The sequence below is a fragment of the Sturnira hondurensis genome, unplaced genomic scaffold, assembly GCF_014824575.4.
Source record: "Sturnira hondurensis isolate 20B ecotype Veracruz unplaced genomic scaffold, ASM1482457v3 Scaffold0022215, whole genome shotgun sequence".
In the NCBI taxonomy this organism is placed as follows: domain Eukaryota; kingdom Metazoa; phylum Chordata; class Mammalia; order Chiroptera; family Phyllostomidae; genus Sturnira; species Sturnira hondurensis.
In genome coordinates, this window is record NW_028094846.1 from 11,359,485 (window position 1) to 11,377,211 (window position 17,727).

Consider the following 17,727-nt stretch of genomic DNA (forward strand, 5'->3'; position numbering starts at 1 on the left):
ACCAAGACCTAAAGATGCCCTGGAGGGGTCAGCCAGGAGCCCATGAGCCCTCGCTGCAAACACCACGGTGCCAGCGCGGCCGCGCGCAGGTCTCGGGGAGCCCGGGCTCCGCGCGGGTGACCCCTCAGCCTACCCGAGTCAAGTCCGACCCAGGGAAGGGCCAACTCCGCTCTTGGGGTGCCGGACGCGCGACTCTGCCGCCCTGTGCCGCCCTGTGCCGCCCTGTGCCGCCCTGTGCCGCCCTGTGCCGCCCTGCGCGCTCGGCGGGAAGAGGCGCGGAACCGCAGCCCCCAGGGTCGCTGGGCGTGGCTGGCGCGTGGAGCGGGGCAGGGCGGCCCCTGCGGACGCAGGGGGCGCGGCGGAGCGGACCCGCGGCACTGCGCGGAGCGGCGGCGACTGCCAGGACGAGGGAGGCCACCCGGGCGTCTCCGGTGAGCGTGGACGGACGCGCGGGGACGCAAAGGTCACCGGGGGGTTCGGGCAGGGGGGCGCAGGGGCCAGGGTGGGAAGGCGACGGCCGAGAGGAAAAGGGGAAGGCAGACAAACTGGGAAACGGAGCCCGAGGAAGTGTGAAGGCGACACCGTCCGGCCTGGAGCGAGGGTCAGACGGACAGGGACAAAGGGACCCCGGCTGGTCACGCGGCTGGTCTCCAAGAATCCTTTCGTCAAAATGACCAGAGAATTTAGCGATTAAATTTGATGCACTCTCTTCATTTTACGGGAAGTTGGTCCTATTTCTGCATTTGTTTTGTTTTGTGTCTCTATTTCTGTTTCTCCCTTTCCAAGTATTTCTCTGTCAATCATTCTCCTTATCCAGTTGCATCCTCTTCCTCCCCCAGATTTTTTTTTTTAAACTTTGCCCTTCTCAGAGAATTTGATTAAGGCCCCCTGAATCCTTTGGACTGAGTGTTCTTGGCTGTGGGTAGAGGCATAAGATTTGGAGAGTAACACCCCCTCCCCGGTGTTGTCAGTAATCATATTCCAAGTTCATGTTAAACCTTAGGCTGGAGAACATTCTAACCATTTGCTTTTGACACAGGCTATAAAGAACTTCAAAGCATAACATCACCGGGTTTATTTAAAACTCAAATGGACAAAATACAGGTGCTTCCCCAGTTACAGCTGCTGTGATCTTTCACCCCATCTCTCTCTGTAAGAGTTTCACATTTCACAAAGTCCACAAACGTTCACTTATTCAGAGTGTTGATCTGTGCAAAGATACATTTTTAAAGCTTTTCCTGCCCCCAGATGGCCTACAGTCCAGACAAGGCTCCCCAACTACCCTGCTAATAACTCTGCTGCGAGGGTTTTTAATAAAAAGCCAGTGTTTGAGGAGGATCTAAGGGGCACAAAATTGTTTTCATCTTGGAGGATCGGGGGGATTCCCTAGCCTTTTAAAAGTTGGCCAGACTGAAGGAGCTGAAGTGAGAGACAACGGCATTCCGGGTTGGGGACCCACGGGGGAAGGCCGGCCAGACGGGGTAGGGTCCGTTGCTGCAGAGATCTCTCCAGAGACCAGACCAGGGGGGTTGGTATTTAGCTGGTGGGAGCCAGGGTGAGAAGTTATTGGCAACGGAGAGATCAGAAAGTCTGTGCTACTGTAAGATGAATCTGCAGACTGTGTGGGCTGAGAGAAGGTAAGAGAGGGAGAGTTAGGACAGTGAGTCCCAGCTCTCCTCCTACTCCCCGTGCTTCGGAAACTATAACCAACCAAACGGGACTTAAGTCACTGAACTTAACTTGATTTCTTTCGATCAAATATATAACTGCCACTCTGAGCTTCTGACCATCATGAGAATATCAGTGGAACTGACCTAAGCACGAAATAAATGCAGCTAAAACCCCAAGAATGTGGAAGTCTAGTGTGAACAGCCCAGTACGGTTTGATTGAGGAGACTTCCCCTGCTGAACCCAGCTCTTGGGACTCTTATCACTTGAACCCTCGAGCCCCTGGAGGGCCCTTGGACCCGAGTTGTACCCTTTGGTGTAGATAAGAGGTAGCAAAGGGTGAGTTATGAGAGGGGCAGTAAGGGGAGAGGGAAGGCATGCAGGAAAGACGATAACAGAATTGAAATGACTTAGTCCCTGAATAGGAAGGGTAGCTGGGGTTGGGGAGGAGGTACCAGTGGAGCTGAGGTGACAGGGAAGAGGGTGCTCGTAAGGAACTGAGGACAGTACCTGCTAATGCCCTACAGCCATCAGACAAGACTTCGTGGAAGTTGCTGACCTTGGGTTTATTATGTGTCTGGCACTGTTGTTAATCAGGTTTCCAGAATTAATTCATCTACTTCTCTCGACAACCCCGGGTATATAGTATGATTACTACTACCCTCATTTATAGAAAAGAAAGTTAAAATATAGAGGGGTTAAATAATAGTCACAGTGAGTTTTTAAGGGTCCTCAAAAATATAATATACCCCTCTTGTTGGTTACCTATAGACATCACTATATTTGTTCCAAGCCAACCACCTTTTGTATAAATGTCATCAAATCCTATCTGATTATATTTCATGTTCTCCAATTGTTAGAATTTGCATTTGTGGCTTCAGATTTTTATGTCATACAGCTCAAAAAAGAATGACACTTTTCTATAACTAGTAAGTGGCAGAGCTGGGCGTTGAACCAGGCAGTCTGCCCGCAGAACCCAGGTGACTACCCACGATGCCGTGTTACTTTCCTTACCTGTTTTGGACAACCTCTTTTGGCTTTTCTATACTGGTTGTGGACGAGGAAGCTGTCTAACAGATGGCGAGGCATCCTTTTCCCCGAGTGAGTTATGTCGGGTGGACTCTCCCCTTCCTTGGAAGTCGTCATCCAGCTACCATCTGAACACTTCATTCAATCAACCAAAAATCCGTCCACTTTTAATTGGACACAGGTGTCTGCAGAGCCATCCTCGAAGGAAAAGCAAAGGCAAATAGAATTTATTCCCTGTCTTGGGGAGCTCGGTCTAGTGCGGGAGAAATGAATAAATAATTGTGATATAGTTTATGTGGTATGTGAGGACTAGGAACACAGGACAAAACTGGTCAGAATTAAAATCTGATAGGATAGTTACATCTGATGATAGCTGCAAAGATTACACTGAATTCTTAAAACGTAAGTGCTGATTTTAAGTAAATTTCTTGCCTAACAGACTGCAGGTACAGAAAGAGATAAGAAGGTCCCTTTTCTCCAGACCGTACTTCAGTTTAAGTAATAGTGATTCTGCCTTTGAGCCTCCTGAGCTGGGTTCGTGTTCTTCCTTTGGTCTGGTTTTTGTTGTTGTTTTTTAAGATTATTTATTTATTTATTTATCTTTAGAGGGGAAGGAGAGGGAGAGAAACATCAATCTATGGTTGCCTTTCGTGCATCCCCTGCTGGGAGTTGGCCTGCAGGGAACTGGCCTGCAACCCAGGCATGTGCCCTGACTAGGAATCGAACCTCGATCCTCTGGTTCACAGGCCCGCGCTCAATCCACTGAGCTATGCCAGCCAGGGCCTGGTCTGTTGTTTTTTTTTTTTTTCACCTCTGCTCTTTGAGGTCTGGCATTGCCTTTTCTATGGTATGTTGCCAGAACACTGCTCTCCTGACTTTGAAAAATAGTCTCCCCTCCTGTGGAATTAAGCCCTGTAATCCTACAAGCCTACTTGCTCTCTATCTTTGCCTACTTCTAACCATTTTTCACAGTTCAAAATGAATTTTGAAAACGGACTTTGCCCGGGGGAGTTTTATCATTAATTAACCTTCCTCTAAGGAGAGAGGAATTATGCTGTGTGTTTTCCAGACTTCTTTCAGCAGCTCAATGGCCTCCCCGAAGAAGATACTCCGAGGTCTGATTGCAGCAACCATCACGCCGATGACTGAGCATGGGTAACTACCATTTGGGATCTCAGAGGGGTCTGTTCTCACTCTACCCGAATGGACTGATGCTCTCTCTATCCCAGTCATTTAAACTCCGCACGTCTGTGATACGGGTGTCAAGGGGCAGCTTCCATCAGTTGTCTATTTGCACTGTCTCTGACCCAAGTCAGAGACAAGGTATCTATAGTTCCAACAGTGCAGAGAGAGGAGGTAAGCCTTAGCAGCTTGCCTTTTCCTGGGGTCTGTAGCTCCACAGTGCAAATTCTGCTGGGGTGTTATCCCAGCCCTGGCTTTCCCAAACAAGGCCGGTGGAGTTGGACAAGACTTTTTCGTATTTGCAGGATTTGATCTCAAACCCTGGCCTGGCCCCTCTAGATCCTGTCTCTAGACTTCTGGGTGAGTCGGCCCCGGGCTGTTCATAGATGGGATGAAAGTAGGGAAGGTCTCTACAAAAGAGACCCCTTTAGGCCTGTTTACAGTCTCATTTCAACACTGGTTAAATGTTGGGGAGCCTGCAGAAGTGGGAGGTAACAGCAGACGATGGCCGGGAAATCGTTGGCCAAGCATTTGGACTTCCAAATGAAAGTGCGGCAAGCCGTTTGCTTACACGGTTGGATAAGGGCCCTGTGCTGTGCGCCCATGGATGACATGTAGCTCCTCCCGGGATGCAGCCACGTAGAGACAGGAGATTCAGCCACCTCCTGGGTCTAAATGTTTTTGACCTTTTGAGAGGAGTCAGTCTATCAAAACCATCAGAATTCTTACTTCCTTAAGCTTCTTTCTTCCTCTGTCAGATATGATGGTCTCACCTACATCACGGATTGTGTGACACTATAGAATAGTGCTTAGCGTAGGGTCAGTGTGCACTTAGGTCCGTAAGTCCGAACTGCTTTTGTGGCGTAAGATCTGGGTGAAAGGAAGAGGAAGAAATTAAGATATCTTCAAATAAGGCTTGTCTTCATTTTTGGTCATTTGTTGCTGCGCTGGTAAATGTTAACCCTACCCCTTTAAAAGAGAAGAAATGTCTTATAATGTTTACTGTTCTCATTCAAAGTTGTCCACACCACTGTTTTCTCTTAGATCATTAGAGTCCAAGACTTCCAGTTTCTGAGATTCATGAAAAATACATCTTTGCTAGGTCGAAATGAAATTCTTTCTAAGATGGCTTTTAGATTCCTCAGTGGTTAGTAGCAGGTTTTTTTTCTTTCTTTTGCTTCTCCTTTTCCACAAGTTCTAAGAAAGACTGAAGTCAGCCTTTTCTCATTGTGTCAGACACTCGCTGGACAGATAAAGCAGAGGACACGTGATTGCATGAGCAAGCAGAATTTACTTCCGGTTATGGAGTAAGATCCTGTTGGCAAACCCAAAACACTGCATGTTGTTGATGCTGCATAATCTTTTCAACCAGACCCCTCTTAGCCTAGAAGGGCTTCTTAAAACCATCTTAATTGTTTCCTCCGGGACCCCCCCGACAGTGGTAGTGTGCTTTTCCTCCCTTTTCTGCTGTTTTCCTGGGGGCCCGAGGCCCCATGGGTCGGAGATTATTAACCTGACTACTCTGCTGGTTCCCTCTCCATTTCCCGAGTACCTCTGGCCCTCCAGCTTCCATTTCACTGTTTTCTCTTTTTTTCATCAATTCATATCAAAATAAGAATACATTTTAAGCCATGGCTGGTGTAGCTCATTGGATTGAGCGCGGGCCTGCGAACCACACGATCGCCGTTCGATTCCCAGTCAGGGCACATGCCTGGGTTGCAGGCCAGTTCCCAGCAGGGGACTCACTACAAGCAACCATACATTGATATTTCTCTCCTTCCCTTCCCCTCTAAAATAAGTAAATTAAAAAAATAAGAATACATTTTTTGTAAGGGGCCTTTAAGCATTAAATTAGTACGTTAAAAATGCATATAGCCCATGGTAGGCACATAAGCTATGCTGGTTCCCCTTTGTCCCACCACCTGCTCCATCCAGACAGTCGTGTATGGGTACGAAGCAGGTCTGGTGCACCCACCGGGAACAGGTCAGCATTAACGTACTTGCCCACAGGGCAACCCACACTTCGGACATGTTTTCAATAAATAGGACACAAAAAAAGATCACATGGAATCTCACACCTGGACATTCTGCCCGGTGGCCTGCCATCCTGGGAGTTTTCCTAATCTGGCCCGACCAGGGTTACCATGGACTCCACGATTTGGAATGGCTGAACAAGAACTATTACCCGGCATCCTTTTTGATTCAGGATTCTAAGGAATCCTCACGAAGGAGTCAACTCTCTCAATATAAGTTCAAGTCCTCGAGTGGGGGATTGGCAGAGAGAAGCCCTGCGTAGTCTGCCCTCTGCTACCGCTGCCGTTCCCCCAACACTCATACCCCTCCCTCCTCTGTCCCTTTCCACGTTCTGTCCCTCTCCTGCGCTGTTTCTGCCACTATCCTCTCCTTTCTCTATTGCACTCGAACACTTCTTTTGATCCATCGAAACCATCCTTTGGTGATTCTTCCTCATTTCCCCCCCAAAAGAGTGAAAGGATCCTTCCCCTGGGGTTCCGCAGCACCCTGCACAAACCTTCTCACAGTCTTTCAGAATTATTTGTGTATTGTGAGTCTTACAATGACTGTCACATGCCTGTCTCTCCCAGCAGGCTCTGCACGGCCTAACCTGCCTCAGTAGCTCTCTCTCAAGTACCAGGAAACGCACAAGGACTGAGTGTGTAACTTATTTAGCTTTGTGTCTTCAGCATCTAGCACAGTGTGTGGTAAATTTTGTTATTTCATGGGTGAATATGCTACAGGGATGAATAATGCTGATGGTCAAAACGGGGGGGTGGGGTGGGGGGAGTTAACGCTGATTGGCTAAGCACTGTGTCAGTCATCGTGCTGGGCGTATTCATGAACGTATTCCAGTTTAGTCTTTACGAGAACTCTGAGACAGAGCTGCTGTTACTTCTATTTCTGCGATGAATGAAACCAAGATCCCAAAGGTCTTTCCCCCTAGCCACATAGCTGGAGAGGGACGTCTTTCTTTATCCAGCCCAATCCTTTTCTGTCTCTACACTGGAGCCAAAGACTTTTGCTTCCCTTAGTGGTTTCAAGAAGCCACTTTCTGCTTCAGGCAGGTACAGTCGTTAGAAGAGATGTCTCTTTCAGATTGGCCACAATATCAAGAAAAAGAGTCGCATTTTGTCCCTCACATGCCCTCGACTTTACCATGGGACTCTTCACCACGGTCTCTAGTAAAACAAAACCCATCACCCCAACCAGCAAGGGCCTGACTTGCTGGAGCTGGAGGCGTGCAAATTATTGTCTTTTTCACTGTGTTTGCGAGACTTCACGACCCACAAGCGCAGAACATGCTCTGGCCAACTGGGGCGGACGTAATCCCCGCTTGCTCCTCTGCTGAAGGAGCCTCGAACTCACCAAGTCCTGTGGCTATGTTGCCGAAAGCACGCATAATTTCCACTTGATTTCACGTGCTGGAAGAGACAGGTGAAAGGCAAGAGAATTGGAATGCCAGGTTTTCTGACATGCATGCCAGATCACGCCAATTAGGCAAACAGCCGTTCTGCGGATTCTGTGCTCTCAAAGAGAAAGTATTTTTGTGTGTGCTGTGGGCCAGGAGAGGCAATAAACAGTAATGGAGATTTTCTCTGAAAAGAGACTTTAGAAAAATCGATTATCCTTGTACCGTACGGGGAGAGATACAATCTGAGTGTGGTTTCATAGTTCACCCACTCGGGGCCTCAGTCTGTGGTTAAAAATAATTTGACTACAAGTCTCTCCTCTTACAGAGTTTGGAAGCAAACTAAATATCTAAGAATAGGGCCCTAGCTACGTTAATTATGGGCATTTATACACTGACATGCTGTGTAGCCAGTATAGTCACAGAATAGCTGAGGAAGTGGGATGATAGTCAGTTTTGAATGCGGTGGAAAAGTTTTCCAATAATGTATAACATGCCGATATTAATGGAAGAAAATACTTCACTGTGTGGTTGCGAATAGAAAATGTCAAACTTATAAGAGTAACCATTTACAGGGAGGTCTTGACAGATTTTTTCCCCTTTCTTATTGTGTGTACTTTCCAAAATAAATTATATCACTTCCCCAATATGAAAAAGGTTAAATGCTTTTATTTTTTTTAAGATTTTATTTACTTATTTTTAGAGAGGGGAAGTGAAAGAAGGGGAGAGAAACAGCAATGTGTGGCTCTTGTGCGCCCCCTACTGGGGACCTGGTCCATCAAACCAGCGACCCTTTGGTGTGCTGGCCAGTGCTCAATCCCCTAAGCCACACCAGCCAGGGCTAAATGGTTTTATTTAAAATATAATCATGGACCAAAGGCAAAGACTCTGAGCCCAGGGGAACTGGAATGAGGTGTTAAATTTGAGATAAGAGTGAGAATGACTACAGCAGGCCTGGGGCTGGTTCTGAGCCTGCCTCCCCCGAGGCAGCCAATGGTGGGATGTGCTCCTGGGGCTCTTGGAGAAAGAGAAGATACAGCAAAAAGCCAGTCCAGGTTTTTCAAGTGAAATGACTTCAAGTGCAACCTCTCACTTCCATGAGGACCAACTCCCAAACAGCTGGTGAGGAGAAGAACAGTTAAATTCTCATTGTTCCGTGCTCTCTAGTGACTTCCTGGTAACGAACACAATGCCTGCAGCAATGAACGTGAACCCAGGTGCCCTGGGGAGGTAGAATAGGTGGGAAAACAGGGAAGGGACCAGAGACCCCAGGGAGACCGATCATCCTGTTACCACCCTAGCCTTACTCTTTGGGTGCTTTTGTCACAAATAGGGTAACGGCTCCGGGTGACTCCCCTTGGCTCACTTGTGCATGGGGCCACTGAGCACCTCCACCAAGGGCTGAGACCTGTACCCACGCTCAGGCGGGGATCCGACATCCCTGAGGGGACCCGGGGCTTCTGCGCCTCCATGGGGGCAGACACTGCACCTCCCCGCCAGCCGGTGCCGTGTGGAAGTGCAGGCCCCGCCTTGTTAGATCTTCTGACTTTTCAAAGAAAATCAGTTTTTTTAACATGAAGAGAAATGTGCGCCTTGTGAAAAATCAACAATACATTCGGGGCTGTCCCTTTTCAACCTCTGACCTTGCCAAGGGGATCTGGTAGTTCCGAAAGACCCAGAAAGTCCACCAGCAGCAGCACCCTGGAGGCTAGACGGGTTTTATAAAAAGCAGCAGAAGCAGCAAAGTTCTTGGAGGCAGAGATCATCTGTCACTCACGAACAACCCTAACCCGAGTGAAACTGCAGGAGCTTGTCAGTCACGAAGGCCTAAAGGAGTGGGGGGAGGATGGCGGAGATGAGTGTGGTTGGAAACACCGGCCACGGAAGCCATAAAAGAGTGTGGAGTCACCGGGGAAGGAGGAGGACCCTGGGTTTCCCAAACTTGCCTGGCAGTGCAACCCACAACCTGGGAAGAGGAGGGCCCCAGGGCAGGGCAGAAAAACAGCAGCCCCCCCAAAATCTGGGAAGGAAGCGGGATGATGGGGTTTCATCCTGTTTATTACTTCAGGTCCACCTCCCTTGTGACACCTCCTTAATTGGAATGATCAGTCCCTTTTCTGACCTCTACACACGTAATCTTTAACTCACGTTAGTTAGTTACTAACGTTAGTTAGTACGTTAGTTACTAACTAAATACGTTAGTTACTTATATACAGGATCGCCTTCCCTCGCTGAATGTCACAGTGACATTTAAAAGCATGGTGCAAGTGTGGGGATACGCTGCTGTCCAGGCAGATCGTGGGCATTTCGTTATCATTGCACGTTCCCGCATCACAATGCCTGGTTTCCATCGCTGCAGAGCAGTCATGACAGTGATGGCTGAGCACTTCCCTGGAGCCAGGAACAGTGTGGAGCACTTGTGTGGGCCTGGCCATCCTTGGCCCACGTGGTGGTGGGGGTCTCTGCTGAGTTCCGGAATCCACTTCAGGCACACACACCTGCACCCTAACAGCCTAAGTCAGTCTCTCTTTAAGGATTTCTGGGAATGTGAACAAGGTCTCCAGCTTCCTTTCCCAAACGACAAAGCGTTAGATTAAACCCAAAGAATGCACCGTGCCTACCAGGCCAGGACCATCCAGAGCTCTACAAGAGTCTCCTTGGTGAAAATGACAGGGCTGCTGTCAGGGTCTTTGAGTAAGTGGGCGGGGCCGAGGAGGGCTCAAGACTTCAGTGAAAGGAGCCAGCTCCTTTGACTCTGAAACTGCAACACAGGCTCTTTCTGGGGAGGTTCTTTCCAGGTTTCGATCTGTGATTCGCTGTGTGATTCAGAAGTCCCCTGGGTCTGTTGGAGCTGTTTCTTGGTTGTCTACAGGAGCAGGTGGATGTCGGTGGTCAAAGTCAGCGTTAGTGTCACACAAAGCCCCCGCTGGTTGTCCCTGCATCTCAGAGCTTGTCCCAAGTGGGGAGGAGCTGACGGGAGCAGCAAGGAGCGGGTGTACTATAAACATTCGACTCCAAGTGGTCAGACATGTCTGAGCCTGTCAGCCACCTAAAATGGGGGTCCTGAAGTGGATTGTTAGGCAGCTAATTGCCTCATCTTATCTCTTAAGTTAGTGCAACCTCCTGTCATGCATTCAGGGAGCCTCCCTCCTCCGCAAATCTGAGAGGCAAGGATTTGGCATTTAAGCTGGTAGAGGAAGGAGTCTGCTCCCCTGCGGGGCTTTCTAACGCATCGAAACACACCGGTTCCTGGAAGCAAGTGGCGGCTGGTTGTCATTCGTGTGCTCTGGGTGTTGGTGACTGCTTGCGATTTCCTTGCTTTGGTCTCTATGGTTCCCATTCTTCTTGGCAAATACCCTTTTATGTCTTTGTTTCCTAAATGCATCAGAGTTTTGGTTTTGTTTTTGTTTCTTAAGGAAGACAATAAGTAAATAAGAAAAGAGTGTCCAGACGATTAGAATTAAATTAGGGTTCTCTGGCCCCACTGACAAAATGCAAATGGAAGCTGACTACTTCTCTGTTCTTGTCAACGCAACCATGGCTTCCACGGTGTTGGACACAGACTCGTCCCACAGTCCCCCTTTGCGTTGTCACTCTCCCCTCCCCCATCCTCTCCACCCATATTCTGATGGAGAACAGGTGACATTTATATGGTTTGTGTGTGAGTCAGGTTCTAGATTTTAAAATCAACATCATTTTCCGGAAAATGAGCCCTTTTTTGCCTGGAGCATCATATCCTTACAAGGTCAGCAGTCTGCGAAGTGCATGCAGATGACATGGGGGATCTGGTCGCAATGCAGATTCTTGGCTGGGAAGGACCGAGTGGTGCCTGGGACTCTGCGTATCTAACAGATCCCCCCAGAGACTGCGGTTTGGCACACCACCCTTTGAGAGGCCGAGGGACAGCCAAGTTCCTTCCAACTGTTAATCCTCTTTGATTTAAAACTAGCAAATACAGCCAGATTTAAGCCTTCATTTGTTGTCGTCCATATTAAGTGCTAAAATTCTTAAATGATTAAGGTTGAATCTTCCTATCTTTTAAAGCTACTCACCAAGTGGAAAAGAGTTCTCATTTAAATCTGCCCCCAAACATCACTCTTCCCCAAAAGGACAAAAAAGGATTCAGTAACTTCTTTTCCTCTATTACTGTATTTTTAAAAGTCTTCTTGATTTTTAAAAACTAAATGTAAAGCCTTTGTTGATGAATAGTGTTTTGCTCACATGAAGGAACACATGGCTAAATCACAAGACCCAGAAGGAAAAAACAAACAAACAAAAATTGGCTAAGAATTTCACTGACCAGGTGGATTTCAAAAACTATTAACAGTAGAGAACAGACTATAGACTTGGGGACTGATTGAATAATGTTCTTAAAAAAAGACTAAGTATACTTTTTTTCTGTTTTTTTTCTGGGTCTTTTAGAGAAATCAACTTCTCAGTAATTGGTCAGTATGTGGATTATCTTGTGGAAAAGCAGGGAGTCAAGAGTGTTTTTGGTAAGTCGTCTTCAGACATTTCTCGACATAACTCTAACTCAGTCCTTAGGACATCCCCATGTCATCGTGTCATAGGTTATGACATCGAGTCTGGCAAAGCTATGTCAAGTTTGTGAACTTGTAGGCTCATCAATTTCAGACCTGGAAAGCACCCCAGGAGAGCATCTAATTTGGTGGTGTGCCTTCAAGGTACAGAAGGTATTCTTTTCACCCCCATTTGAAGAAGAAGACTCATGGCTCGGATATGTTATTTAGGTTGTTCAAGTCTATTCGGCCAAGAAGTGATAGAGGAGCAACAGAACCCAGGCTTCCCTCTTATAAGAATGGGCTTTATTCTCTCGTCCCCCAGACTTCTCATATTTTAAATGTAAGAAGGACTTGAAAACAATCAGAGAGCTGGCAGTCACCCTCATTTATTCATAGATGGTGGAAATTTAGAAAATTCAGACCTTGGGCACTTCAGGCCTGACAGCTGTCCTTACCTGCCATCACGGTGCCCCTTGTGTTGGGTTCTGGGCCTCAGCCCCTTGGACTGGTTGGCATTCTAAGGACACTGCACCTTGGCCCTGAGCTCCCGCTCTACCAACAGGTACCGCTGCACCTCCAGTTCCGCTTTGGAACTGGAGGTGCCACAGGGTCATAATCAAAGCAGGTTAAAGTGTCTGTGAAAAGTTGGCCACAAGTCACAACCAAAACCTGATAACGAAACCTCTCAGTGTCTGCCTATGGTTCCAAGCCTTAGTGGGGAAAACAGGTTCTTCCTCCTCCCAGGGCTCCAGGGAGCACGCCGGCAGTGGCTCCAGTCCCCAGAAGAGTGATAAAGACACTCTTTCCCACTCCCTCCCCCCGCCTCCCCGCCTCCCACCCTGCCCCTGTGTCCCTGCTGAGTGCTCAGTGTTTGGACATACGAAGTGCTGCCGCACAATTGAGGCCCAGTGATGTGTCCCTGTGCCATCTGCATCCCTGGTCCCTGTGCCATCTGCATCCTTTCGGTGACTGATTAGAAGAGAAAGTTTTGGAGTCACAGAGGTGTGGATTCAAGCTTGGATTAGGTAGTGACTCAGAAACTCCCATTTTCATCTGTAAATAAGGAGAATTAGTTATACTTTGCAAGACTGTTGTGAGAAGTGAATATATCAGTGCTTGCTCCAAAAAGTATTAACATCCTGGTGCTTTCTCAGAAATTAATATTTTTTTAAAAAAAGTAGTGCTAGAGTGCTCCCATGGCAAACCACAGGCAGAGGTCACGACCACCTGGACGTGCCAGGACTGGATGGTGTTGATTTTCCTGCCATTCAGGCCCAAATATCGAACTGGGTGGTATGTTGGAGATTTGCCTAAAACGTGGGCAGTTATCTTTGTCTTTGCTCTCCATCCCTGACGATAATGACCGATCTGTAATGACAAGTCAAAATTAACCTCCCTGCTACTTTTGACCTGGTGAAGGGGGAAAACAGAAGCGTGGCATTTTCCCTCCCCCCTCCCTCATTCACTTCCCCTGGAGCTGGGATTTCTGACCCCGCCTCCCCATCCTCGGACTTGCGAAAGGTACTGGTTGGCCCCACTGACTGTCACTTTGTTTGGAACAGTGAATGGCACAACCGGAGAAGGACTGTCTCTGAGCGTCTCAGAGCGCTGCAGGGTCGCAGAGGAGTGGGTGACGAAAGGAAAGAACAAGTGAGTGACTCCACCCGGATAAAAACACGCATCTGCATGAGCTGTGTCTACAGGAGAGCGCCCTTCCTCTCCGCTCGCGGAAGGACAGCCGGGCTTCGAGACTCGCCTGAGGCTCAGAGATCCCGACCAGAAACGGGAGCCTACCTCCCGTCCTTCGACCAATCAGTTCTCTTGGGTTACCTGGCCTTGGGCTGGAGGGATGAGAGGGAAAGTGCTGGTGACTGATCCGCTGGCCTCCTGGCTCTTGTGCTGAGAGAGTCCTGCTCCTTGCTTTTGCGGGCTGGGTACCTGATGCTTCTGTGAGCCCTGCATCCTTATAAGCCTTCTCCATGCACATGGTCAGCACGTGGGGCTTCCTCTCGTCTCGGCGAGCTTCCCGCATCCTTTACACTTCAGTGTGATGATATATTTTTGTTATACCTCTCCATTCATGTCATGGTAAAACAAATAGGAGAGCATCGGCTCAATAAGCACATTCAGTTCACCAGGTTTTCTTCATTGTCTGTCATGTCATTGTGTGCTATGCACTGTGCCCGCCCTGGGAATATCAAACAGGATCTCGGCCCACAGGTTGCTTACCATCCAGTGGAGATGTCACATCATGAAAACTAACACTCTGATCTTCCTGATAGGTAGTATAAACAGGGATCAGAGAAGCGAGTGATGGATGCTGGCGTAGGTGGAAGGGGGCAAAGACTGGAGGTAAATCGCAGCTGAGCCTGGAGCAGAGGCCGGCGATGTGAAGCCCATGATTCTTAAATGGTCTCAGAGCCCCTTGAGGACTCTGAATTATAGGCCAGCTTCGAGTACAGGTTCCCGTAAGCCTTTTCCGGTGATCTATCAGCTGCTACCTCATTTGCTGGCAGATCCTGGGCCCGGAAAGATTGAAGGCCAGAGGCAGAGTAAAAGAAGAGGAGGGCCAAAGAGAAACACTTAAAAAAGCACCAGAAACAGGGGTACTGATGTGGACAGAGAAAGATAGGCCTCAGAAGCTAGGACGGAGGTGGGCAGTGCGTCTTGTCACCGAAGGGAGAATGGATTCAGGAACTGTCACGGTCACATGGTCATGAAAAGCAGGACTGGAGAGACAGGCTGCCCCAATGTGGGGCCTCTGGCCAGCTCTGTGAACACAGACAAGTCTTAACCACCGGTGCCTCATCTGTAAAACAGGAATAATGACAGGCCTGTCTAACAAGGTGGTGGCGAGGACTGGAACAGTGCCTGACACACAGTGCTAAGTTATCTCGTAAGAATGTCCTGTCATTAGGTACAGTAGATGCTGTGTTCTCCACGATGTTTATTATCATAATTGCTAGATGCTGTGAAAGTCAGAAGGTGGAGGGCGGAGAAGGCCGCTTGCACTGACATGAAGGGAGTGACCAATGACCTTGGAGAGGATGGAGCCAGAGGTCATTGTAGCAGAGGAATGCGGGGCACCCATGGCCATGGAGCAGGAGTGTAGCTTAATCTCAGAAAAGAAATTCTGGGGAAGGGAAGGAGAGATGGATCAGTAGATTAGAGAGGAAGGAGGACAGCTCCTTTTCTTCAAGTGGGGAAGTCTTGAGCATGTTTCTATGCTGAGAAGACTTCACCATGGGAGGAGAGAATAAGGAGAATGGAGGACCGATGCCTTGGTTGGAAGCCCTCAGGGGGAAGGGAGGAGTAAAATAAAACCAGTCGGTAGAACAGCTTCAGGAGAAGCCAGGAAGCCACGTGGAGAGCACAGGTGGTGAGCACAGGTGCTAAGTGCAGAGCAGGAACCATGAGGGGGTCTGTGTGGAAAAGCAGCTTTGCCTTTGGTGTCGAGGGACTGAAGACGTCTACCCAGAACAAGGAGCAGGGGTGGAATTTAGAGCTTACAGAGAATAGTGAAGAGTCGGAGTAGCCACTGCAGGGAATTGGAAAAGCAAGTCAGTCAGTCAGGTTGACCAGAAGGCTTTCTGGAGTCTCCTTCTCCTGAAGCAGGAAGTTTGTGTGAAAGCCATAGGGTAGGTAGTCTTCTCCAGCCGCACCCAGCAGCACGGTGGAGGGGAGCAGGAAATAGGTGGTTGTTTCAACTTGAGCCAAGAGAAGGGGACAAGGAGGTCCTGCAATAAAGTTGCCGGTGAGAGCGAAACAGGTCAGTCAGCTTCTTTTCTCCTTCCGGAGTCTTTTATTGTCCTTTAACAATGCAAACCTGATCATATCCTCTCCCAGCTACGTCTCCTTTTATCTAAGACAGACAACTCAAGAATCCGTGCAGGGTGCAACTGGGCCTGAATGGAAACCATGCCAGGAGGATGAGGTCTGTGTCCCTCAGAGTCCCTCAAACTTGCTGGGACACCTGGATTCACAGCTGAGTCTTAGCCATCCTGCCCTGAGAAGACCAGTGTCACTGTGGCCTCTTCCATGGGGCCACACGGAGCACTTCCAATGCCGAACAATGGAGTCTTGGAGAAAACCTCTGCTGGCCAAATTCTAGGGACTGACAAGATAGGGAAAAGCTTTTCCCAGTGAATTCACTTCTCACATGGCTAGTTTCTGGTTGTTCTCTTTGAGAAACCTCTTTACTTTTATCTCCTGCACAAACACATGCAAAAAAATCTCATTTTGACACCTCCCTTTAGGGAGGTTACCGCCATCAAAACAATGCAGTGTCAAAAAAAAGTACTCAAGCACTGGTCGATTAATCAGTCACTAGTTTCAAAATTCCACTCGTCTACTGAATCTTAAATGTTATTCTCTGGACATTTTTTAATCCCATGTTAGGTTAATTATAAAGACCACTGCAGAATTTGATAGTCATGAGACTGATATTACTTAACTGCTAAAACCAGCACTAACCAAGGTGGTGCAGCTCTTCTGTGTCGTCCTAAACTTCCAGTGATGCAACCGTGCTTTCTCGTTTGCAGGCTGGATCACGTGGTAATCCACGTTGGAGCCCTGAGCTTGAAGGAGTCACAGGAACTGGTATGTATGTAGGTCCGTCTGGGAGAGACCACTCGGGGGCCTCCATTTTCACGCCGAAGTTCTAATCAATAGTATTTTTGCTACATGTTGGATGCCGTGCTGGAGAATATCAGGTGTGGGAACTCAGAGAGCTCCCCACCCAGAAACAGGGAATAATAGCCCAGGAGATAATCATTATAGCAGAGCTTTGAACAGAAGATGGAGGCAGCTCTTTTCTCTGAGCAAAGTGAGGATGGGAATAGAGGCAGAGAAGTTTGCAGGTAATCAGTGCACTTTAAGCCAAACTGTTTTCTCTAGGAAGTAAAAGGCCAGCTCACCTGCTGGGCCTAAAGGAGGTGGAAGATGGGGTTCAGCCAGGAGGAGTGGTACAAATTGAGAATTGCTGCCTGGAGGGGGAGAGTGAAGTGAAACACAAAAGATTGCCCCTCCCCCCCACCGATGTTCCCAGAAGCGCTCTTCACAATAGCCAAGAGGCAGAAGCAGCGCCAGTGTGCATCTGAGGATGAATGGGTAAACAAACAGGGTACATACGTACAGTGGGGCATTATTCCATCTTCAAAAGGAAGGAAACCCATCCTGTCATATGCTGCAGAATGGATGAACCTCTTTGAAGACGTGATGTCAAGAAATGAGCTGGCTACGTGAATAAGGAAGGACTGCCGTATTTGTTCCTTGTCCCTTCTTTGGCAAAGAGCTCCTAAAACCCTTGGAATTTCCTGTGACGGGAGCAATAAAGCTGTTTCATGTTAGATAAAGAGCTAACTTTTGTAAAGAACCTGAGGATGGGGGTGGTTGCCAGGACAACGGACCAAGTGAAGAGTGGATCACAGGGGCAGGGGCTGGAGGTTGAATTACTCACCAATGGCCAGTTATTTAATCAATCACAGCAGTGAAATGACGCCTCCATAAAAATTTGAAAGAGGAGATGCCAGAGGGCTTCCAGGGTGGCGAACAGGTCCAGATTCGAGGAGAGCGGCCCACTTGCATTCCCCAGGGCATGGGAGCTCCACTCCCTTTCCCCATGCCTTGCCCTGGGCATCTCTTTCTGGGTTACATCCTTTTTGTAATAAACTGGTGTTCTAGCAAGTGAAATGTTTCTCTGAGTTCTGCAAGCCACTCTAGCAGGTTCATCAACCCACGAGGGGGTTGTTGGAACCTCCCATCTGTAGCCGGAGGGTCAGAAGCACCTGGGTTGTTACCTGAACGGGGAGAGAAGGCTAGGGGATTGAGCCCTCAACCCGTGGGAACTGAGCCTATGTCCAGGTAGGTAGTGTCGGAGTTGATTTGAATTGTAGGACGCCC

At 48.5% G+C, this 17,727-nt stretch overlaps 1 protein-coding gene across 4 annotated transcripts in view; it reads left to right on the forward strand.

Moving 5' to 3' along the window:
* The first annotated feature begins 327 nt into the window (after positions 1 to 327).
* The window catches only part of NPL (N-acetylneuraminate pyruvate lyase), a 55,089-nt gene continuing 37,689 nt past the window's right edge, over positions 328 to 17,727 (forward strand). For 2 of the 4 annotated variants that reach the window (XM_037035260.1, XM_037035263.1), the window contains exons 1-5: positions 328 to 431; positions 3,767 to 3,852; positions 11,726 to 11,799; positions 13,389 to 13,476; positions 16,368 to 16,425. In XM_037035260.1, coding sequence (XP_036891155.1) covers positions 3,785 to 3,852; positions 11,726 to 11,799; positions 13,389 to 13,476; positions 16,368 to 16,425 — 288 coding nt within the window. In that variant the 5' untranslated portion in view covers positions 328 to 431; positions 3,767 to 3,784. Of the gene's footprint in view, positions 432 to 1,471; positions 1,638 to 1,798; positions 2,008 to 3,766; positions 3,853 to 11,725; positions 11,800 to 13,388; positions 13,477 to 16,367; positions 16,426 to 17,727 lie in introns of those variants that run through there. The other 2 variants (XM_037035262.1, XM_037035261.1) reach the window with 2 other exon arrangements.